This window comes from Triturus cristatus, chromosome 5_1 (genome assembly GCF_964204655.1).
Source record: "Triturus cristatus chromosome 5_1, aTriCri1.1, whole genome shotgun sequence".
NCBI classification, from domain to species: Eukaryota; Metazoa; Chordata; class Amphibia; order Caudata; family Salamandridae; genus Triturus; species Triturus cristatus.
Genome location: NC_140587.1, coordinates 418,332,411 through 418,358,348, shown reverse-complemented (window position 1 = coordinate 418,358,348; position 25,938 = coordinate 418,332,411). Strand labels below are relative to the sequence as shown.

Genomic DNA, 25,938 nt, shown 5'->3' with positions numbered 1-25,938 from the left:
TGTTTTAAAGAACAACTAGAGCGCTAACAGTCTTACTTATGACAAAAGTATGGCACACCTGAAGCCATCTTGATTGGAATAAAGTGGTAACACTTAAAACATTTAGTTTGCAAAGTAACAAAATGAGGGGGTTCATTTTGCCATAGAAATTATGATTAGTGCTGCAGAAAGAAAAATTAGGGCACATTTTGACTTCTCAAATCCTCTTCTATTTCATTAAAACATTCTGACATGCAGACTGAAACATGCACTTTGAATACCAGCAGCAGACTTCCCTGGTGAGCAGTAGCTTTACTACAGTGATCAAATGAGCAACTAGAGTGCCAACATTCAAAATTTATGGCAAATGTGTGACATATCTGAATACCTTCTTGATGGAATCAAAGTAAAAAACTGAAAGCATTTCCTACTGAGGAGACTGCAGTAAATGAGGAAATTAGGAAACTTCATAACCAATAAATCTCCCAAGATGGCCACCAGAAACAAAAGAGCCCAAATGTAGCCCAAATATCACCTAGATATAGCCCAAGTATAGCCCAATTACAGAAGTGTGCAAAACACTTATTTTTTGTGTTTTTGTAGTTTTATATAGTGCAGACTTGTCAGGTATTGGAGTGCTTTACATGAGCATTGGTTACATCACACAAGAACAAATTCATTTTGGTTGTAGACATGGGGAGATTAAGTGATTTGACCAGAGTCACAGAATGTCGAGCTGAAGCAGAAACTCCAACCTGGTTCCCCAGTTGCAAAGTCTGCAGCTCTGGAAGTAACACCACATCTTCTCCCCTAAGTGCAACATTTAATCAAGTGGTCAACTGGATAAAAAAACAAAGATAACAAATAATTTAAAGGTGCTTTGTCGCTATTTGAAAACTCAGAAAATATGTCCTCATTTTAGTTTTTTAGAGCACTAACCATAATTTTGATGCAAATAAGACCCTCTCATATATGTAATTTCAAAGGAAATGCTCTAGGTATTACAGTTTTGATGACATCAAGATGACGTCAGGCGTTCCACACTTTTCTAATAAATATAGAATGTTAGCAATCTAGTTGTTCATTAGGATACTGTTGAGAGGCAGAGGCCAGGGGCACGGACTCTGAAAATTGAAGGCAGGTAGGAGGGTGCAGAGGCAACAATTTGACCACACTGGGCAGGCAGGAAGGGCCATGGCAGCACAACAGACTATGGAGGGCAGTGGAAAGGGGGGCAGGGGCAACAAACCAACAATACATACCGGACTGGCAAGAGAGGCTGTGGCAATATAATAGACCATTGTGGTCAGAAGGAAGAGGCAGTACAACCATACATGCCAACAGACCAGATTCAGCCAGGAAACGTCCGATGTTTTTAAGCTCAAATGGGCTTTATTTGATCTGTCTCCTGTCTACAATCTCCTCTTTTTTTCAATGTAACTCAAAGGGGAAAATCAATACCCCAGGTTTTTTTCAAAATCTCCCTCTTACCCAGTTCAAAATGTTCGCAAGTATGGTACATTGGATCATGGAAGGCAGGAGGAATTGGGGTAGGGACTTGGACTTGGATAACAGAGGACAGGGGGGACATGGAGAGGTGCACCAAACTGGCCCTGCAGGTCAGGCATCAGGGTTTGCAGCAGCACAATACACCACACAGGGCATGCGGGACGGGAGTGCAGCACAACAATCCATAGAAAGCAATAGGGAGGGGACAGGACCATGCACATGGACAACAGAGGGGAGAGAGGCAATGGTAGCTAGCTGACCATAATGGACAGACAGGAGAGAAAGCAGCAGCATAACAGACCATAAAGGGCAGGAGGGACGGATCAGGGGCATTACAATGGAACAGACAACCCAGAAGGGAGGGACTAGGGGTCTGCACATGGAAAAAGAGGGCTGGGGGCAAGGGGGCAGGGCAGGAGCAGCAAGATGACCATGGAGGTCAGGCAGGATGGGCACTAGAAGCAAGACACACCATGGAGAGCAACAGTGAGACTATGATGGCATACACACAGACCATGGAGGGAAGGTGGGAGGGGGTCAGGGGCAGCTAGCTGACCACACAGGGCAGGCGGGAGGGGCTGTGGCAGCACAGAAGACCCTGCATGGCAAGCGGGAGGGTTAGTGGCAGCACAATGGCTATGATGGGCAAGAATGAGGGTGCAGGGGCATGCACAAAGGACCATGGAGGATAGAAAGGAGGGTCAGGACCTGGGCACAGACAAGAGACTTCAGGGGAAGGGGCCCCACAACAGACCACGCGGGCAGGCAGGAGGAGCAGTTGCAGCACAACAGACCAGGGAGGAAAGAAGGGTGTGGCAGTAAAATGGACCATGGAGGACAGGAGGAAGGGGATAGGGGCATGGCATGTGGACAGGCAAGGTGGAGGTGGCAGGGACAGGTTACAGTCATCTGACAATGCTAGGCAGGTGGGAGGGGAGTGGCAGCTCAACAGAACACTGAGAGTAGATAGGAGTGGCAGGTCCCTGGAACATGGTGGGCAAAAAGGATGGAGCAGGGGCATGCACAAAGACATCGGAGGGCAGGGGGAAGGAGAATAGGAGCAGCAAGCTAAGCACAGAGGCTAAGCAGGAGGTCAATGATGGGGCATAGAATTAGGCAACGGTGGGCAGGAGGAGTGGACTGGTACATCATGCTAAATGGAGGGCAGTGGCAGCATATCAGACCATGCATGGCAGGTGGGAGGAGGCTAGTCCATGGATTCAGACAACAGAGGATAGGGAGGAGGGGGATGGGGCAGCAAGCTAACTGTTCAGAGAAGGTGGGTATTAGGAACTTTATTGTTTTTAAAATGGGTGTCTGTGCGAACTACTTAAAATATGAACAAGTATGCAGCATAATCTCACTTTTATTCAGGAAGAAGAGGACGTTTGTGACTGTGACTCCGGGCTCACTTGGCAGAAACCCCCCCTGACCCTCCACCCCATTTCGCAATATGTAATGCCCGTGAAAAGGGTAGGTGAACGCAGTGTTATATAGAACATAGTCCTGAGAGCATGATTGAAAATGAAAACTAGATATAGTGTATGGTATAAACTATGCACCAAAAAGTGTGACATAAGATGAACCGGGCGTGAAATATAATATGTAATACATTGTGCGCAATGACCGATTCATTGGAGAGGGCGAGATAGCACAGGCACTAGCGCGTGCTATGCGATATGCGCCTTGGAGTGTAATATGCACAGGGCAGTGTTGTGTAACCTAACTAGTCTCTAAAGTTGTAATATAAAATATGTCCTGGGGAGTGTATCGTTGCATATGCACTGTGACAAAGATATGGATCCCAGATTGTAATATGTATGGCATATTGCTGTGCGTTATAACATAGGCATCGAGGAAGGCACGTTAGATGGGGCAATATAACCCGTGTGAAGGCAAGTGTGGCATGACATATTCATGGGGTGGTGTTACAGTGCACATGGGCTAGAGAGTGTCATAGCATACGCACTTGCTGGTGGAATACAACACAGAGGTGTGTGGCACTCGGCGGGCACTGGTGGGTGTAACACAGCAGTGGGATCAGCCAGGAGCGCGCTGTGACTCTCAAGTGAGGTTTGTCTCATTTCCATAGAGTAAAATAAAAAGTATTAGATATCCGGTGGTGGATGTGTGTTTTATTAACCGTGAGGGGGGTTTCTTGCATAGTTTTGGTCGAATTTTTGTCAAATCCCCTTTGAATGGCTTGGTGTGCGTGTGTATTAAATGTGCCCGTCAATAGCTATCCATGTTTTTATAAATAAACCACAAGGGTGTCTACTTGGAGAGTACCCACTGGCGGGGTCACCGGGATTAGGCACAGTAGGGCGTCAGACACGTCAGAGCTTCACTAGCGGTGTAAATACATTCCACGTAGATTCATTGTATGCATAGCGCCTTTTAATGAATATCACGCAAATTCATGGTGATAGGTACGTACGGTTTGTCCAGCATGTCCTAGGTGTTTCTATAAATATATATTTTTAAAAAATAATAAAAAACAATGGCTGGCCCCGGGGGATGGGGTCCCCGGGGCCATAAGTGGCCTGAGGAGGGGGGCAACGTAGCCCCCCTCCTAAAGAATTTTTTTTTTAAAAAGGCCATGCCCCCGGGGTTGGGGTCCCTGGGGCCGATTAAGGCCTTGGGAGGGGGGCCACGCGGCCAATAAATTAGAACAAGCATTTACAATGCAACGGTCTCGGCATTGTTAAAGTTAGAGCTATTGGCATTGCTCATGACATTATTTTTGTTTATGTTTTTGTCAACTCACGTCAGACCCGACAGATAGATGCATGTGAAAAATTAAAACGAAAGCCATAAAGCTACGGTTGCAATGCTAAACTTGGCAATCAAAACCTAAATGTTTAATGAGGGACAGGATTCGAGGCTAGCCAATCAAATCTGAGCTAATCGTTCTTGCGTAGACTTTCAATTGCATTTTACAAAAGGGTTGTAGGTGTGCCCCCACGTGACCAAAGCGAATGCAGACAAATCAAGGCTTGATACATGAATGGATCCAGGGGAAGCTACTGTAACAAATGAACTCTGGTGCAATTAGGGAGGCTCAGAAAACCAATGAAAAAGCCAATAGTCTCCACTTCCCAGAGTATCTCAAATTATTACAACCTTCATCCGAATGTATACATAGTGCAGCGTGCTTTGAAGGCAATGTAACAAGCACCTGGTAAACCAGCGTAGTTCAAAGCGATCAATCTTATTTTATGCCATACAACTTGTCACTCCGGGAACTGCAACGTTGAACTAAATAATTAACAAAGCTTGAAACTTTAAGACTAGAGACCAGCAGTTAGGCACACATGAACGGCTCAGTTCTGGGATGGTCGTTACTGTAATAACTGGCGCCTTCAGATTTAATAATCTCGCTTAAATCTGTTACTGTTAGCACTGTTGAAGGCGGTCGAACCGAGGTGTGCTATAAGTTACAGTATGGCTGCCTCTTTTGGATGGAGACCCTTCCAAGATGGCTGCTGTGACAAATGGCGTGATCTTGGGCACTTTTGGGCGGGTGGGAAGACCTGGGGCCTCCGGACACGTGCATCGGATATAGTGAGTCAGTCTATCTAGGAGGTCATCTGTGGCATTGTGAAGGGCCATGTCCCGGCACAGTATTCTCTCCACTGCGTCGACCACGTGTGACCTCGGGCAGGAAGCGCGAGAAACATTCACAATGTTTCGTAACGGAGAGGCAAACATTGGCCTGGTCCGGTGGTCACACTCACAACTGCAGCATGCATGAAAGGCGAGTCACAATCTGGAAGCTTTTTTTCATGCCAAAGGCTGGTTTTAGACCTCTGCGTTTAACCAATTACAACATTAGCGTATGTGGCTTTTGCTCTACAGAGTTTTAAGTCCTTTTGATGCCGATTCCTCAATAATAATCTATTAACCAAAGATTTCTCAACAAAAGATTTTCCCCCATTAAATACATATTCATTCACTTAAATAAATGGATAATTTAAAATATCGTGTAACCAGGCACGAAATAAACCGTTGTTTTAATGGGGACATTTAATAGGACTTACAATTTGCGTTTAAAGAGTCGGCTATTGTTACTGCAACGATGGTGCTGGGCACGTTTGAAATGAGGAAATTGTAAATGATGAAAGGAGGAGCGTTGCCTGCCCACAGCATGTCAGTGGTGAGTGCGTGAGACCTGGCGCGGCCCTCCTTACCGGTGAATGGGCCAAGGGGTCTGGATCCTCCCGAACCCCGATCTTGCTCCGCGCCCGCCTCTTTTCTCGTCACGAGGCGGCCTCTGACGCCGACCACAAAGGAACCTGCAGATTTACAGCCGCCGAAGCACAGTCAGATCTGAACCCGCGGCGAGAAGCGAAACTGCAAGTGCGTCCATGCGCTAGCGAGCCGCGAAAACAACAGCAAGAGAGACCCTTCCAACCAATGCTTGAAAAAGATTCTAAAGAAAACTCTCATGCGTACGTGTCAACGTTCCAGCAGTGAATAACTGTGAATTCAATGTTTAAAACTCTCGGCTTGGAAGGCAGAAATTTATGCAAGTAGGCTTGCACCTACAATTTGTGAACCTCTGATTTACACTGAATTCCCAAAGAATTCCAGGAGTAGTTGTGAGAAAATGTCACTTGGAGATTCCCAAAGTAAATGCACGTGTAAACAAAATGGAATTGAATGTGTACATTTCGCTCATGCAGAAGTTCCACAACGAGAGGACAAGCACACCACTGCCTTTCTCCGAGGTGAAGCAGAAATGCCTCGGAGAAACGCAGTGGCGTTTTCGGATTCGGGGGCGTGTTTTTCTTTTTCTCTCCTCTTGCCATTGGCTGGAGGAGAGAAAAACACGTCCAGCGAAAAGTAACGAAAAAACACGCACCCGAATCCGAAAAGGACGGGGCTTGTTTTGCGAGACAAGCCTCTTCTCCAATGGCTGGCCAGCATTTAAGAGGCCAGCCAATGGAGAAGAGGAGAGAAGAGAGGCGGGTTCTTCTCCTAGTCATTAAATCTCGCCAGCGAGACTGCGCAAGCGCAGCCTTCGCTAGCCGAGACCTAAAAAGAAGGGGGGCCACACAGCCCCCCTTCTTAAAAAAAATAAAAAATAAATAAAAGACCGGCATCACGCTGGAGGCCACGCGCACTCCTTGCAGCACTCTGAAAACGCGCCCCCTGGCGAGTTGTGAGTTGGGGAATTAATTCCCCTTCAAAACTGAGGGTCCCTGAGGGCCAACTAGCCCAACAGGTATCTCCAGTATGCGCCAGGGAGCTGCGTTGCAGACAGGTGTTCTGAGGCCACACCCCTTTTTACACCTCTCTGCAACGCAGCTCTGTGGTGCTTACTGGAGGTACCTAGTGGGCTAGTCTGACCCTACGGATCCTTAGGATTCAAGGTGACTTAATCTCTCAATTTAGAACGGCCACAGGGCGCATTTACACAGTGGTGAAGGGCGGGGACGAGGCCTGAGGTGACGTGTGCAAACATGCCCTGTGGCGCGTTTTAAGTTGGGGAAATAATTCCCTTTAAATTCTGAGGGACCCTGGGGGCAAACTAGCCCACCAGGTGCTTCCAGTAAGCACCACTGCGCTGCGTTGCAGAGAGGTGGTGCAGGCCGTGCCCCTTTTTACACCTCTCTGCAATGGCGCTTACTGGACGTACCTAGTGGGCTATTTTGCCCCTAGGGACCCTCAGGATTCAAGGGGACTTAATCTCCCAACTTAAAACGGCCACAGGGCGTGTTTACACAGTGGGGAAGGGAGGGGACGGGGCCGGAGGTGACGTGTGCAAACACGCCCTATGGCACTTTTAAGTTGGGGATATAATTCCCCTTCAATCCTGAGGGCCCATGGGGGCTAACTAGCCCACCAGGTGCTTCCAGTAAGCGCCACTGAGCTGCATTGCAGAGAGGTGGTCCAGGCCGTGCCACTTTTTACACCTCTCTGCAACGCAGCTTTGTGGCGCTTACTGGAGGTACCTAGTGGGCTAGTTGGACCCTCAGGATTCAAATGAACTTAATCTCCCAACTAAAAACGGCCACAGGGCGTGTTTACACAGTGGTGAAGGGCGGGGACAGAGCCTGAGTTAACGTGTGCAAACACGCCCTGTGGCGCGTTTTAAGTTGGGGAAATAATTCACCTTCAATCCTGAGGGACCCTGGGGGCCAACTAGCCCACCAGGTGCTTCCAGTAAGCACCACTGTGCTGCGTTGCAGAGAGGTGGTCTAGGCCGTGCCCCTTTTTACATCTCTCTGCAACGCAGCTCTGTGGCGCTTACTGGAGGTATCTAGTGGTCTAGTTGGACCCTAGGGACCCTCAGGATTCAAGGGGACTTAATCTCCCAACTTAAAACGGCCACAGGGCGTGTTTACACAGTGGGGAAGAGAGGGGACTGGGCCTGAGGTGACGTGTGCAAATACGCCCTGTGACGAGTTTTAAGAGGTAGTTTTAATGCCCCTGCCCTATTATATACTAGGGGCTTGCAGAGGAGGTCATGCTAATCACAAGGGGATCCCAACGCATAGTGTTCCCTAGTGTATGTAGGTGTTTTCACTGTATTCTAAGTGTCTTTTAACATAGCACTGGCTCTAGGACTGGTTAGTCAGACTCAGTTACCACCAGTATCCGTCTGAAAAAGTTGAGGGTACAGGATGATTTTGCAACAAGGCTTCTTTCTGCTCTTCTGTTTGTTCTTTCTGCACGTTATCCTTCTTCCTGCACTTTTCTTCGTCTTTGAGGCCTTCTGTTGCTTCTTTCTGCATTTCCTTTTTTTCTTTCTGTGCATTTTTTTTCTTTCTTCACATGTCCTATCGTTGTAGGCATAGTTAGAAATTAGCATTTAAAAAACCTGTGAAATTCACTGAAAAAACCATAGGTTTCAGGCACGTTATAGTTAGGAATTAGCATTTAAAAAACCTTAGAAAGTCACTCGTACAAAACCATTGAAATTCCCCCGTTATATTTAGTTCAGCTAACTATAACTCGCGCGCTCGCAATGCACTGCTGATGACGTCACATATTACATCACTCATGACATGGTCAGTGACATCACTGATGACATCACTGATGACATCTCAAATGACATCACATAAGAAAATGGGCCCAGATGAGTAGCCCTTAATATTTGGGCGGGTTCACACAGATTGTATTCAGTTGTTGGTTGGAAATGTGGCCAAAGTTACAGTAACTCGACTAATACCCAATAGATGGAAAGTAACCAGACTAACTTCATAAGAAATTGTGCAGGTCTTCACCAGTGTTCAGACCTTGAGGATATTTGGTATCAAGTTCAATAACGTACCGAGATTCTAATTGTCGGAATCGTTTCTCTCGATTACCTCCTCTCTTGTTGATAGGTACAGTCAAGAACACAGTATTGTAGGCAATTTAAATTGTTGGCATGCTCGATTTTAAGATGTCTAGCGACTGGGTATGAGGGGTCAGAGTTTACTATTGCTCGCAATTGCTGCAAAATTCGAGCATGCGCTGGCAACTTAGTGCTGCCTATATATTTGAATCCACATGTGCACTGCAACATGTAGACCGCGTATTCAGTTCGGCAGGTAAAGTGGCCCTTTATATCAACGCTTTACGTAGAGAAAGCAGTGGTATAACTGGTGGTATTTTTGCCAAATTTACAGGCGCGGCAAGAACTGCACCTGTAGAATCCCATTTTTGGAGATAACCAACTGCTCTTAGACTCTAATTCAGGACTGGTTCTAACTAAGTCATTGTACATTGAGTATACTCTGCGGAAAATAATAGTGGGCCTAGTTGGAAGTACCTGCTTCAAAGCAGCATCGGTCAATACAATAGGCCACTGTTTGTTGATAATAGTTTTTATGTCATTGGCCTGTTTACTATATGTGGGGATTAGCCTACATACCGCCCTATTAGGTTCACTGTCATCTGGCTGTGTTTCAGAAAATGTACTGAGTGTATGATTGACACTACTTAGTAAGGTTAGTCTGTCTTTACTTTTAGCCTTGTGTCTGGCTGCCTTTAGCTTTCTAGGATTATATCCTCTTTCTAGGAACCTTTGTGTTGCTTCGTCTTGATGGAAAATCAGATCTAATTTGTTGCTACAAGCTCGGCGTATGCGTAAATATTCACCATATGGGAGACTAGTGATAGTGTGAGCAGGATGGAAACTGTTCCCGTGCAAAATGCTGTTTCCAGCTGAGGGCTTACGGTATAGACATGTCTCGATACAGTTTTGATTGATATAAATCTTGATGTCTAAAAAGTTACAACACGAATTATCAATATTGGCAATAACTTGTAAGTTTTTGGTGTTTACATTAATTCTACTGACAAACTCCTCGGCCTCTTCTTGAGTTCCTTCCCATATAACAAAAATGTCATCGATATAAAGGTACTCGCATTTTACATCCCACCAAAGGAACACCAACCCGACTACATACTACTGCCACATGCGATTCAATAAAATGTAATCTACCTACTAAAATGTCCTTGTGGATTACCATATGTGGGAAAGACTGAACGTAAAATTAAGGTGAGACTCACCGAACACAAGAGCAACATCAGAACCAAATCTGAAAAATCACTGGTTGCGCTACACTTTAACAAGGAGAGGCACAACATCAGTCAATTGAGATTTCTGGTATTAGAAGTCGTGAACATGATACAAGGAGTTGACAACAACAAAAGACTGTTGCAAAAGGAACTCATCTGGATAAAAAAAACTTGATTCCTGTCACCCCAAAGGGCTCAATGACCGTTTGGAATACAGATGTTTTTTGTGAACTATGTATCTGGGTACTGCATATCACTTTACCATGTCACTGGTACCATTAGCTCTGATATTCAGTTTATACTTATATTGTGTTCATGTTTAAACCTCAACCTTTTTTGTTTTTCCATCGCCTCTTTTCACCCTTTCTGTTCTTACCACACTTCAACATGACACCCTGTTCTTTTCATCTCGCAAGCATTGCCCGGTTTCGCTTTTTGCACTGTTTTTTAGCGGGTCTTATACTATCTCGATATGGCACTAATTTTCAGTTTTTTATAAATGGTCTGTTTTCCCTTTCAGCATTACGTCCTCTTAAGTATCTTTGAACGCACCAGCAACTCTAGGGTTACAGAGTATGACTAGTCCAACATGGCGTGTTCTTCCTTTTCCGTTAGTCCTACTTTCTTTTCTCACTTTATTGACGTGCTCAAAAACTTTTTGTTTACTTCCTACACCAAGGTTCACCGTGAGATCTCCGATCCATAGGTATGCGTTCTTCTGTGACGCCCTGTTTACTCGAGCGTTCTTGTTCTTATCTGAGCACGCTTTTTACCTTCCTCTAATTTATTTATAGACATCACGTCGCGTTGAACTTCGATTACTGTTACGGACTTGTAGCACTGCGTCTCAATAGGTAATTCCACTGACGCTTCAACTGCAGAATGTTTGCCCGGACTTTATTTTCTTCTATTCACCCTTTTCTTCTATTCACCCGGTTTCTTGAACCCTCACGTCGCTTTCACCCTTATCGTTCTGCTTCTTACCCAGTCTCTATTAGAGCTTTCGGTGTACACTATTTCTCCTGCCTCTTTGTACCGTCACGAAATCCGTGCACTTCCTTCATTTTTCCAAGTCACGCCACAACACATAATTGTTTACCATGTTTATCCTTGTTGTTTGTGCACTTTCTCCTTCACGTTTCCGGTGATTTTGCAACGGGGAACAGTTGTCATTGTAATATTTTTCACATATTCAGGTTTCTTATGATATTGTGAATCATGATATAATTTTCATATTGTTTGTAACTCTAGGTCCTGTGTCTTGAAAGTGACTAACTCATTTTTTATTTACAGTATTACTATCCCCTGATGAAGAGTCTTTCAACTCGAAATGCATTAGGATTATCATATAATTTAAAGGACACTTATACAGAATTTAAGACGCATTTACTTCATCTGTATACATGAAGAGCTTTATGATTCGTAAAAACTTTCATTAATTAATTAAAGAAGAGTTTTTGGATCTCAAACACGTAAAGATTGTGACATTTTTGGGAATATTTGTTAGGCCCTACGAGGACCAACATGGAGTGCATCTGAGGGACGCCAAGTACTTTATCTTGGTGCTATAGACCAGTTTAAATTTAATCCCTACAGGTCAGAGGGAGATACCTCACGTGCACCCAAATTTATTATCGTTTCTCTATTAAAAAAACTTGGGATTTACCCTATTTACCAGTGTGCCTCACCATTTATTTCTTTTTTATCGATATAACGCCACCATCGAATGATATGTCTGCTCCAAATGTTCCCATATTCTTTCTGTAGGACATGCTCCTCTCACCAGCCCAAGTGAAGACACGCATAGCTGGGGGAGAAGCATGCCCTCATAGCCACTCCTTCTTGTTGTTGAAACAAACAACCATCAAATGTAAAAACCTAATTGAAAAGGCACCAACGGATCATGGATATTAACATCTTATTATGGGAATAGAATTCAACAGGTCTTTTGTTTAGATAATGTTCAACTGCTTGGATTCCGTCTGTGTGCCTGATACTGGTATAAAGGGCGGCAATGTCCAATGTTATAAACCGGTTTTCAGATGACCATACTTGGGTACTAAGTTTCTGCAAAAAGTCTTTACGATCACGTAGATAGGTGGGCAAACTAGTAACAAAATCCTGAAAATAAAAATCAATATAGCGAGAAGTATTCTCAAAACTACTTTTTCTTGCCAAAATTATCCGTCTACCTTGAACAGGATTTGTGCCTTTATGCACCTTAGGTATAAAGTATATAGATCGAAGAACAGGATAAGCATTGTTAAGAAAATTGAATTCATCTTTACTAATCATATTGTCTCTCTTCCACATAGTGAGGTCATCCTTGTAATTTTTATTAATCTTAGTAATCTCAGATGCACCAATTTTGCGATAACAGTCTTTGTCATCGAGATGACAGTAAGCTTCCATTTTATATTCTTTTTTGCCCCACAGGACTATATTGCCCCCTTTATCTGATTTAATTATTACCACTTCGTGATTGTTCTTAAGTTTTTTCATGAGTTGGAAATAAGAACATGATATATATTTATATATATATATATATATTTTTTTTTTTTTTAAAGTTCAGGGCTCTTAACATCAGCAATGAGAAAAAGTGGATTAAAATACAGATAGGTAGTACGGGACCACAACCCCAGCAGCATCATCGGCCATGCACCAAAGCAGCGCGCAACTCTCCGCCTCAACACCAACTGCACCACAAAAGGGTCCAAGTACGTAACTTGAACTGAATTAACTAGGGTAAACACTGTGCACATACCATTTTCATAAAACATAACATTGGACCTTACCATGACGTTGTAGGTGTTGTCAATGTTTAAGTCTTCGGAGGAGATTTTCTTCTTCAGTGGATCAGTACTTGTTGTATGTCTTGTGACATCATAAATCGGATTTGGGGGTTGCTGTTCCCGCAACAATTTCTTCATCTGTTGTTTCAGACGTTCAGGAGCTTTGTTAATTAGTTCAAAAACTCCATAAATCCGGTCGAATCTAACTAGCTCTGAAAAGGACTTCAAAAAAAAAATATTTCTATATATATATATATATTTTGTTTTACAAAAACAAACCCAACAAAATTTAAATTGACACCTTAAAGTCACTGACATCTGAATGAAATTTACAATTCAAAATTATCTTTCAGCATTTTTTCTTTAACTTGTGCTCTAGGAGGAATCCCCTCTAACTGAAGGCATCTTCCAGAAGCATTTATTTTCTTTTGTTAGACTACTTATTCTCTAAGACGTTTTATGACAATAAAAACTCACAGTCTGGACAATCACAAATATCCTACTAAACTTTTAGAGTCAAAGTTCTCTATGAAGCCGGCACTGCTATGATATTAGTGAAAAGATCACTATTGAGTACCTTTTCTGTATTGATGGGAGCCCTCAAAGGATGCCCTCTTTGCTCCAAAATACTTAATATTTACATACATTTATTTGCTGATGTGTTTAAATAGGATCAGCAAACCATTCATTTTCAATTTAGAGACAATTCCACAAGCTTTCAATTATATATTTGTGAAGTCGCTACGTATCTAGGTGGAAATGTTTTTTTACTTCACGGGTCATTATAGGATGCTTTAAGGGTATATGAACAACCAGGAAAAAATTAAACCGTGGTTTGGAACAGTATGTGCAGAATAATATAACAATAATATTGCTTAAAATATTAAGGGATATCAATATGTATTAGGGACTAATTTAGAGATCGGCAGACAGGTTATTTAATCACAAAAGTGATGCATATCCCATCGGCTTTATTTAAAGTGTCATAAGATACAACCCGTCCACCAAACTCTAAATCAGGACCTTAAAGATATGTCAGCCAACCCATGGTTTAAATTATGGACAAAATAACTATTCTCATAATTAGAATCTACCTATGCCAATTAACTTTGATAGGATGAGATAATACCTTTAAGATGGTCCTTCTTCCCATGTTCTTTGGCAAATATCTTTATGTACCCAACCCATTTTTAATGAACATATAGGCACTTAATCCATTGTTTGGAAGCACCCAGAAAACATCCCGGGTGAAATGCAGAAAGCAGACATTACCCAGGGAAAAGAGGGCTTTATCACTTCTTGATTAATTGGGGATTATTGAGGAAACAAGCTAGATTATGTACACCTATACCTGGGTGTTTCTCCCAAGGATGAGTAATGTTCTTATATACTGTAAGCATCGGTGTTCCCCTTCAACACACAGGATAACATACTGTATCAGTAGTTGCCCATCCCAGCCCTAGATTACAGAGCTCCTATATCTCTAATATTACCAAAATACGGAACTAGGCCCATAGTAAATACAAATTATCCCATTGTGCATTTCGCAAGTAGGCTAGATCCTTTGAAGGGAAGTTCCTGAAGGTCCATAACCAATTCTATCACTCTTTGCAGCTCTCCAGGCTTTATTACAACAGGCATAGCCGAGGTATAAGGAGAGAAAGAAAACAGGCACAGAAAGAAAAAAGGAGAGAATGAACGTAAACTGATGTAAAGCGGGAACCGCTATCAGTTGGTGTTGTGCTGTGCCTGGAGGGAGACTACCGCTCCCATACCGCCCTGCCCTGAGCTGACGCTGACGCCATCTCAACGTGCCCGGAGGATCTTAAATCTAGGCCTGGGCGGTAAATTCCGTTCCGCTCGCGGAATTTGCGGAATTTAGGTATTTTTGCGTTTCGCGGAGAACGCGGAATAGCCCAAAATACTGCGACTTCGCAAATTCCGCCCACCCCTACTTAAATCCCAGCGCGGCTCCCGCTTCCCGGAACGCGCACGGGCACGCGCCGGGCGAAGCCTGGGCCCAGGGCGGGTCCGTCTGTGCCCGTCAGGGCCCAACAGGGGCTGGGCTGGGCCAGCCTTCTAACCCACACAACACGAGCGTCTAGGTGGACGATGTGGTGATTGGACAATGGACTAGGACCCTTATCCGTAGAAGTAAGCTTGTTGAAAGCACGTGCTTTATCGGTATTTGTATTGCCGTTCTGCCATCTCCAAATACTTAAACATGCCAAAAAGGAAGATGAATCTTGCAGTAATCACTGCAAATGCAGAGGCCAAGACAGTGGGTCAGACATCATTGTTGTCATATCTCACAGAGGCTATGGGGGCTATTGAGGAGCAAATCAGTACGGTGGAGGAAACATTATCAAAGGGAATGAGAGGCTCAGTAAGGGAGGAGGGAGGCCCTAACTCTAATATCCCCTAAGTACAATGTGAAAACGATTTTGTCCTGGGCCACCAAAATGGCTCCATACAGAATACCTCGGCCCACACAATTCAGAGTGACCTGAGCGACCTGGTAGAGGATATCCAACCACCACTGAAACGTTGTAAAAATCCTGGCAGCCTAGAGAGCATAGTCATACAAAAATCAAAAGGGCAAGGCCCAGGGAGGTGTAAAAAGAGCTCCCAAGGCAAGAAAAGGGCAACCCAGAGTAAAGTGCCATCCCAAACACCATTTATAGGTAATAATATAGGGGGCTCAAGAAAACCTACTACGCATGCCCAGCTAACGAGCCAATCTTTGGCACTAGACAAAATATCAAAAAGCATAGACGAACTGCACAGGTACATAGAGAACGCACTGGGGAAATTAATAGAGAGAGTGGCAAACCTGGAGGGGATCACAATGGGCAAGTCCTGTATAAAAAACCAGGGAATTCAATACATGCCCAGGAAAAGACTTCCTCAACTGGGCTGACAAGCATGACTAATATGGCCATCCCTAACACAGTGACAAGGGGCAGTATCTCTGGATCCCCCATCCCTGGAAATAACGCTGACATAGGTGTCCAAAATGTTATCACTGAGATAAACAAATTGGTGGGGGAGGAGAAAAGATTTAAAAGTAGGCTAGGGCATAATGACAGGGATTCGAGGCCATTCCAGGAACCCCAAGCACATACTTGCCTTGAATTGCCACCGGAAGCTACACCATATGTGGTAATCCTGGCCAACGTCCCAGTATTAAGGTCACCGGAACCAGAAACATGGCTAGAACTCCGCAATAAATCCCTCCATTGGTTAGGAAGGCACGCCGGCCTCACGGATGTGCTATTCAAGCATTTTAAAATGGCAAGACGGGTTGCGTGGGTGGGTAAAGAAAGAAAAGAGCTACAGGGTGACCGTGTCGTCCTGACGTTTAGTGACCCAAGATTAGTGCATGCAATATTAAATAGGCTAGAAAATTCTTTCTTTATTAACAATGCAATTAAGGTGTTCCAATTAGGAGCTTTTTACCCACCATTCCCAGGCCCACATAGGTTAAACGGTAAACATACTGATGTGGGCCCCGATGTTAGAAGACCCATAGGGGACCCCTACAAGGGACACCTGGGAGGTGCGGGTATCCCACTCTACAATCGTTTCGAACCCTTAACAGGAATGGAAGAATTAGACTGACCCCTTGCCATGCCAGAGAGGGAAGAGAATCAAGAGAACATGGATATAACTGTGAAAAGGGGGAGATATGCATTTAATAAGGGATCCAAAACTAATTGCATGAATGTATTGGATCAATTCCCGCCTAAAAATACAAGTAATGTGGAGGATAGAGGTATAGCTCCTGCAAAATGCCCAAGTATAAATGGCCAAATCGATTTTACCATAACAGTCACCCAAAGGACAAATGAAGGAGAAGTGAGCAGTCGAAAACTTGGAAAAACTTGTAAAATATTAACTTGGAATATCGCTGGCCTAGCGACTAAAGTAAAAGATCCCCAGTGGCTAACCTACATTAATGACTATGCCATAGTTTGCCTACAGGAAACATGGGCAATAGAGGAGATGCATATAATTGGCTTTCAAACATTTAATACCTCAGCGTGCATTAGCAAATAAGGTCGTAACAAAGGAGGACTATGTACCTATGTTTCCACCTCGGCCGGTGCCTCCCACGTGAAAGTTAGAGAGGTCAGCGTCTATTATCAGATCTTGTCTTTGAAGTTATGTGGGCAAAGGGATGTAGTTTTAGTAAATCTATATAATAACATTCCTAAAGCGCAGCAAATGAACGTTTTATCGAACTTAGGTAGAACCCTAAAAAATCTTGAAGAAAAAGTGAAGGGAGACATGTATACCATTTGGATTGGTGATTTTAATTGCTTATTGTGCCAATTTAGTGAACAAGGTATTTGTGGGCTGGGCAATGAAAATGAAGACATACCCTCACATTTTTCTCATACTTTTTTGGGAGACCTGTTGAATGATATAGCTTTTCAATTTGATCTTGGCTACGCGAATGAATCATGTTTGTCTCCCACTTTGTTTCAACCAACTTACAATGGTAGGGGATGTAATTCGATCATTGATTTTGTCCTAATATCCAACAGGTACTCCCGTAATGTACTTTCCTGTAAGACTCTCGATCTCTCTATGAGTGATCATTATCCTATTTGTTTAGACCTTGCCCTAAATGGGCAGGTGAAAAAACATGATAGGAATTCACAATACAACAGCGATATTTATCTTGCCAGCACGAATGGATATACGCTAAACTGGACAAAAGTGGATCCCGGGGCATTCCTCCTAGGCCTGATCAATAATAGTAGAGAGGATATAGTGACATGCTTTTCACAGGACAGGGAGGATAAAGATATAATTAATGCTTTCCTTAACATCTCAGATGAGGCCAGGAAGCTGCTAACAAGACAAAAACGACATGACCAGCAAACTCCCCAGGGCTGGTTTGACAAAGAATGTACGAAGGCTTATACCCATTTAAAAAAGGTCTTACATAATGTACCGAGGTGCAGGGATAAAATAAGGCAGTCAAGATCTTTGTACCAGTCGGCGCAAAAAACCGCAGGGCAACATTAAAAAAGGAAGCATGGGCAGCCTTACATGAGGCCTGTATAAACTAAGATAATACCGGCTTCTGGAGAGCGGTTAATGCCCCTTTCTTCAATAACAGAGAGACAGACATTATAGATATGGCCATTAATGGTGATATGTGGGTAGACTTCTTCTCAGGGCTTTATAGGGACGAGTCCATAGATGGTAATATGACAGATATAGTCCCACTGAGAGTGGACGAAAATATTGATCGTTGGCCGTTCCCCCTAAAGATTAATATTACCCTTGAGGAAGTCATTAAGGCTATAACTGATAGCGCTTCGAGGAAAGCACCAGGGCCGGATGGCATCCCGGTGGATGCCTATAAATCTAATATAGGTTTATGGGCTCCTCTTTTAACGAATGTATTAATTAGCCGTCATGGGTTAATCCCTACTTGGGCAGATGCTATTGTGATACCCATATTCAAGAAAGGGAATAGAAATGAGACGAAGTGTTACTGCCCGATATCTTTATTGGATGCTTTCATGAAAATAGCAGGTAGGGTCATTTTAAACAAGTTGGAGATCTGGGTCCAAGAGACAGGTGTGTTATCAGCATTTCAATATGGTTTTCGACCAGGTCTAGGGACTATCGAACAGAGACTTAATTTGTCCCTGATAATTGATAAATATACAAAAGTGAAGAAGGGTAAACTTTTCCTCACCTTCGTGGACTTAAGCTCCGCTTTTGATTGCGTTAAACATGTTATGCTGTGGGACACTCTCAAAGATCTAGAGTTGGATCCTTCCTTGCGGTTGTTCATAAAGGAACTATTTAGGGGGTCAGGCGCGAGGGTACGGTTTGGGAAACAGGGAGAATGCTCAACTAGGTTCCCCATAAAAAGTGGGGTACGGCAGGGGTGTATTCTTGCCCCATTACTCTTCTCCCTCTACATAAATAACCTGGGGCAGTATTTGAGCGAGTTCCAGCATGACTATCCAACCATTAAGGGCACTCCTGTTCCCATCCTATTATACGCAGACGATGCGGTTATAATGTCACGGACACAGCTGGGTTTGCAAAAGTCAGTCTCAAATGTTGTCGCTTATATGTCCGAGCGGGATTTAAGAGTTAATATCGCCAAGACATTCACCATGAGCTGTGGTACAAAATCGAGAAAGACATGTGATATTTTCATTGATGATAAAAAAATATTGCAAGCACGGATACATTTTCATACCTAGGTCTAACCGTGGATAGGAGGGGCTCTTGGGTAGCAGCCACGAACAGTAGAAAGCTGACCCTGATGAGAGCTATAGGAGCTGTCAGTAATTTTGCAAAAATCTAGGTGGAAGACCTGTCCCAGAGTTGTTGGCCATCTACAAATCTAAATGTATTTCAATAGGCACATATGAGGCAGGCATATGGGGTATTGAACGTTCGGACCATAAACAACGCTGTGAAAACACTTTCTTGTGCTATTTACTGGCGGTACCTAGTTCGACAGCCACTTATTGTTGTCACAAGGAACTTGGCCTAGTATATATTTCTGACACTATAAAGATTACCCCTCTCCTTTTATGGCACAAGACATGGGTATCGGTCGAGACAGGCTTCAATAGGGACGTAATTATGGACTGTCTTAAGCTGGATGGGGTGGCAAATTCATCTTGGATTAGTTACATAAAGAACATGACACAGGATATAGGCCACCCTGAATATTTTTATAATCCCAGTAGCTTGGAATCCGTGTACAGAAAATCCCTTAAGACACACTGCCTGAAATATCTAGAGAACAAACGCTGGCTTATTGTGAGAAAAAAGAAATCGGTCATGGCTAATCATTTGATGCCCACTTGTATAGGCTTACAACCCTACCTAATAGTGGTACAAAGTAGCTTCTCTCGTATGCTTTTGGCCCATTTCCGCAGTGGGTCTTTTTTTAGGATGGTTACATTTCCTGATATTAATGATTGGACTAAATACCATCCTATATGCCCTTGTGATGACATTTCTAGATTGACTACAATGCATTGCACCTTATTTTGTAAATATTATGCTGTACCGAGGAATATATTTTTATTGCCCATACTTAGAAGATGGAAGCTAAAACAATGTAGAATAGCTTTCTTAAGACTACAGATGCTAGAAAATGAATTTATTAAAAGTCGTTATAAGGTCTCGGAACACCATGAGAAGAAATCGTGAATATCTGGTGTTTCTGTACTCTCTTGTGTATATATATGGAGTATATTATGCATTCTTGTTTTTATATTAACGGTATTTTTATCATTGTGTTGAGTGTATTTGAACTTGGAGAACTGTATTTGTGTCTAATGTGCTTTTATTACTGTGCTTTTATGATTTTATGACATAGAATCGAATAAAGCTATTTTGATTGATTGATTGATTGATTGATGTAAAGCGAGAGAGGAGGAAGGGAGAAGTGTGGATTTGAAAATATTTGCCAGTGCAAGTATGAGTCTGGATAAGCGGCACCAGAATGTTGTGAATCGCCTGTGAGGTAGGGCAGAATGTAAATTTTGGGGGTGGATAAGAAGAGTGATTCTCTGGGTAATGTCAAACTGCTCTTCTATTTTATTGAGATCTCTAGTCTTCAAATAATGACATTTAGACCAAGCAGCCAAGAGAGGCTGACTGAGAAAAAACGCAATGAGGGATAGGTCGCTTGACAAAAGTGTGCATGCTATAAGGAGATATGCAGATAAAATGCGATTTTGGTGGATTTGATTTGGAAATTGCGGGATAATTATGGTGTTTATAATCTTAATATTCTTGATATAGCGCAGAATACAGTGTTCAACATTTAATTTTCCACTTCTGTGCTTTTGTCATTCCCAAAATAAGGGCATCCAGAGTCCTTGCACTACCAAGCCTCATTTCATTTAATCAGAAGGAAAAGGTCCTCTGATTACACTGTTCAACACTGTGATAAATGAGAGGGCATCGCCAGGGAATGGGACACTCTTTAGTTAAAACTGGAGTAAATTCCTAAGAACGATGATCTCCCATCATGATGTACAATGTCCCCGGTAAGCCACTGACGTAATATTAGGATCCCTAGCGGTAACTCTTTATCTACTACCCATGTACTATATTTACTTTCATCCCTTAACTATCTCGGTTTGTTAAATATTGTATCTAAAAACGAACTGAATTCATATAGGAGAGTTTTGGTTTGACAATAACTTTGCAGCTATTTGCATAGGTATGTAGTGCTTTTGTTCTTTGTTGCTGACATAGTTATTTGCCAACTTGTGTACATATTTTGCTATAGTATGCCTCATTGGGCCACATATGAAACAAGCACTGGCAATGCCAATATCTGGCTTGTAAATGAAAGCACCTCTGCAGTCAAAAGTGAACTTAGGCAATCAATATAGGTCATAACAGGTATACTTTGACACTCTTCTCAAATTAAACAAGAATAAAGGAGGAGGAAGAAAGAAATGGAGAGGGGTCTAGAAGAGGAGAAAATGGGAAACTAATGCCCTGGCTCACCAACCCTGGCACTGACGCACATTTATTTTCAGATGGGTGTGCACAAGTGATCAGGCAAAATGTTATCACTAGTCTGGCAATAGTGTCAATGGTTGTAGAGGATCATCCATTGCCCCCTGCGGTTTGGTTTTTGGGAAGATGCGGAATTTGAATGACATTCTAACAGACCCATGGCAGGCTTTAACACAGTGCAATAACAAAATACATTTAAAGGCCTATTGCCTTTAGCTCGTTTTAAATTATAAAGAAGTCAGGAATACAGCCTTTGTTGTAACTTTTCATGATAAATAGTTCCTAATGAACCAACCAGGTCTATGCCCTTCAACACTGGCTTCACCCCATAACCAACTCAGGCCTCTTATATTGAGCATAAGCTTTCACACAAGGCACCCATCAGGTATACAGCCTTAAAATTATAATATTCACAACATTACTGTAAACAAAACAATATATAACCCCTGTGACTGGGAGCTAACTAGGAATCTAAGAGTGCAAATCTTCTTACCTCCAGGGTTTGTCGGAGGGGATAATGAACACTAAAATCCTACTTGCCATGTTAAAAGGTGGGAATACAAGTAAAAAAATACTTGCCTGCAGGCTTTAGCTCAGTTGAATAACAATCCATCCCTAAAGACCTACTGGCTGTATCATAGGTTTCTCACAACAAGGCAAGCCTTCTGCCTCCGTCATAACATTTCATGTTAACAGATCAGACCTATGGCATTTGACAAAACTATTCCCAACTAACCAATCAAGCCTACTGTATTAAGCATAAACTGTCCCACAAACAACACATTATAACAAACTTCAAACCTCTGGCGTGTCACAGGCGCTATAAAGACAACCACAGTGCAGATCCCAACATAACATGCTTGACAGGCCCTAGACTTGCCTAATGAACCAGGTCTTGAGTTTCTTGAGAAAAGTGGTAGGTAGCATGGGATTGTCTTCTCATCAGTGAATGATCCTAGGTTTGTAGAAAGCTCAGGCAATTCCTTTAAGAGTTTATGTAATATGCTGACTTCTCAAACACGTCCTTAATTACAAACTCTTCAGTAGTTGGGCAGAGCATTTTCACCTTATCTAATGAATGAATGGGAACCTACTCATGCATCAGGTCATGGCGAAGTTGGCTTACAGATTTATAGAATTTCAAAGGTACTTCCACTCACACACCAAGACCCAAGAGGCCTACCAAGCACCTCCGCGCACTCTACTTGTATGATACAGATTAAGATTTGAAACAGTATGGAAAGGAAATAAATACTTACAGGAAGATTCAAGAATTCGTTGAAGTATTCCACCAGCAAATCGTCAGAAGCTAAGACATCTTCCTGCAAAGAGACCGTATCACTACCTTTAGTTCAAAATTCTTAAATTAATTTCACTTAGTATTTACGTGGTAGAGAACATAATTTAGCCATAATGTACCTCCTTTGTAAAAATGTTTAATATTGACTGCAAAATCCAAGTTAATATAATGATTCTCCTCATAGGGAGCATAGATGTGCCTTATATTTAAAATACCTAAATGGGACAATGTACTTTTACTAATTAGATGGATTCCCTCTTTGGACACCCTGCTGCATCCATAAAGCCTTCCAATCAGGGATTTGTTTGTTCATTAAAATTTGTGAAGAAAAGCAAAAATATTAATCTTGAGCATTTTATGATATATACCTGCATATACACATTTAGTAACTGAAAGATATAAAATCCATCCTTCTTTAAACCGTGAATTATGTTTATTTACACAAATACTCTGGAACTTTCGATTTTGATGTGGGAAAGCCTAAAAGGTTCGGTAAAATGTGTGATGCTTTTTCACGTATCAAATCATAAAATGTCCAAAAAACAATTATGGTATCCCGAGAACCCATAAAAACATCTTTTACCAGATAAAATGTCATCAGCCATTTTTCAGTGAAACTATCGGTGCGGGCACGACAACAAGATCCCTGTAGAACACAAGTTGGACTAAGAACAAGTGGACTCTCAAGATAGGTGCTCTGTATAGCTGAAGTTCCTTGAGGTAGGGAAGTGGGCAGAACAATAAGCAATCAATCAATCAATCAATCATGGAATTTATATCGCGCACTACTCACCCGGAAGGGTCTCAAGGCGCTAGGGGGAGGGGGTCTGCTACTGCTCGAACAGCCAGGTCTTGAGCTGTTTCCTGAAGGCGAGGTGGTCCTGGGTTAGCCGCAGGCGGACGGGCAGGGAGTTTCATGTCTTAGCCGCCAGGTAGGAGAAGGATCTTCCTCCGGCGGTGGCTCCCTGGATGCGAGGGACGACGGCGAGGGCGAGGTTCGCGGATCGTAGCAGGCGGGTGGGCGTGTAGAAGGTCAGGCGGTCGCTGAGGTACTTTGGGCCTAGGTCGTGGAGGGATTTGTGTGCGTGGGTGAGGAGTCTGAACGTGATCCTCTTGTTGACAGGGAGCCAGTGCAGGTCTCTCAGGTGGCTCGAGATGTGGCTGCGACGGAGGACGTCCAGGATGAGTCGGGCGGAGGCGTTCTGGATACGCTGAAGTCTTTTCTGTAGCTTGGCTGTTGTACCGGCGTAGAGGGTGTTTCCGTAGTCTAGTCCGCTGGTGACGAGGGCCTGGGTGACAGTCTTCCTGGTCTCGGTCGGGATCCATCTGAAGATCTTGCGGAGCATGCGGAGGTTGTGGAAGCAGGATGAGGAGACGGCGTTGACTTGCCTAGTCATCGAAAGGGAGGAGTCCAGGATGACGCCCAAGTTGCGTGCGTGGTACGTTGGCTTGGGTGCGGTGCCTAGGGCCGGGGGCCACCAGGAGTCGTCCCATGCGGAGGGCGACGGTCCCAGGATGAGGACTTCTGTCTTGTCCGTGTTCAACTTCAGGCGGCTGATGTTCATCCACTCGGCGACGTCTTTCATCCCTTCGTGTAGGCTGGCTTTGGCGGTGTCGGGGTCTCTGGTGAGGGAGAGAATCAGCTGGGTGTCATCGGCGTAGGAAATGATGTTGAGGTTGTGTTGGCGTGCGATGGCAGCGAGGGGTTTCATGTAGATGTTGAAGAGAGTAGGGCTGAGCGACGATCCTTGCGGGACGCCGCAGATGACTTTGGTGGCCTCAGATCGGAACGGGGGGAGGCGTACTCTCGGTGTTCTGCCGGAAAGGTATGAGATGATCCATTCCAGAGCCTTCCCCTGGATGCCGGTGTCGTTGAGGCGTTGGACTAGGGTGCGGTGGCAGACAGTGTCAAATGCTGCGGAGAGGTCAAGGAGGATGAGTGCCGCTGTTTCACCGTTGTCGAGCAGGGCTCGGATGTCGTCGGTGGCTGCGATGAGGGCGGTCTCGGTGCTGTGGTTGGCTCTGAATCCGGACTGCGATGGGTCGGGGGATCCGTTCGTCTCGAGGAAGGCGGCCAGTTGCTTGTTGACGATCTTCTCGATGACTTTGGCAGGGAAGGGAAGGAGCGAGATGGGGCGGAAGTTCTTGAGGTCGGTCGGGTCCGCTGTTGGTTTCTTCAGTAGTGCGCTGAGCTCGGCGTGCTTCCAGCTCTCCGGGAAGGTGGCTGTGTCGAAGGAGGTGTTGATGATGTCTCGGAGGTGGGGGGCGATGGTAGAGGCGGCCTTGTTGAAGACATGGTGGGGGCATGGGTCGGTCGGAGATCCGGAGTGGATGGTGTTCATCATGCGTGTCGTGTCTTCGGGGGTCACTTCGGTCCATGTCTGGAGGATGGCGGCGGGGTGTGTAGGTTCGGTCGATGGGTGCGGGGGTGGAACGCCGAAGCTGTTGTGGATGTCGGCGATCTTGCGGTGGAAGTACGAGGCGAGGGAGTCGCAGAGGTCCTGCGAGGGAGTGATGTCGTTGTTGCCGGTGCTGGGGTTGGAGAACTCCTTGACGATGTTGAAGAGCTCCTTGCTGTCATGGGCGTTCTTGTCCAGTCGTTCCTTCAGAGATTTCTTCTTGGTGGTGCGGATGAGCTGGTGATGTCTGCGGGTGGCGAGTTTGAGGGCGGTCATGTTGTCGGTGGTCTTGTCGAGGAGCCAGGCTTTCTCGAGGGTGCGGCAAGCCTTCTTGGAGTCCTTGAATTTGTTGGTGAACCAGGGGGCCTTCTTGCTTCTGGGCCTGGTGAGTGGGTTCTTCAGTGGGGCGAGGTCGTCGGCACAGGAGGTCAGCCATTGCGTGAGGTCGAGGGCTGCTGTGTTAGGGTCCGTTGTCCTGATAGGTGGGTTCTGGCTGAGGGAGGTGGTGAGCTGGTCGACGGTGATCTTGCTCCAGTTTCTGTGGGGAACCTGCTTCGGGTGGTGGTGGACCGTGTTCTTTTTGAAGCTAAAGTGGACGCAGCTGTGGTCAGTCCAGTGGAGTCCGGTGCAGTGGCTGAAGGTGACGTGCTTGCTGGATGAGAAGAGAGGGTCGAGCGTGTGGCCGGCGTAGTGGGTGGGGGGAGTAGACCAGTTGCTTGAGTTCGAGGTTGGCGAGGTTGTACAGCAGGGCGGTGGTGTTGCGATCATTGTTGTTCTCCAGGTAGAAGTTGAGGTCCCCGAGGAGGATGTAGTCGGCGGAGGGGAGGGCGTGAGGGCTGATGAAGTCTGTGATGTCTTCGCTGAACTGTGAGCGTGGTCCCGGGGGTCTGTAGATGAGGGTGCCTCTGAGGGTAGT

The 25,938-nt window shown here is 44.3% G+C and overlaps 1 protein-coding gene across 3 annotated transcripts in view; it reads right to left on the bottom strand.

The window, feature by feature from the left end:
- The window catches only part of RGS22 (regulator of G protein signaling 22), a 1,028,745-nt gene that overhangs the window by 951,932 nt on the left and 50,875 nt on the right, over nt 1-25,938 (bottom strand). For 2 of the 3 annotated variants that reach the window (XM_085605181.1, XM_085605183.1), the window contains exons 3-4: nt 22,583-22,645; nt 12,798-13,016 (exon numbers count right to left, since the gene is read on the bottom strand). In XM_085605181.1, coding sequence (XP_085461307.1) covers nt 12,798-13,016; nt 22,583-22,645 — 282 coding nt within the window. Of the gene's footprint in view, nt 1-12,797; nt 13,017-22,582; nt 22,646-25,938 lie in introns of those variants that run through there. The other variant, XM_085605184.1, reaches the window with a different exon arrangement.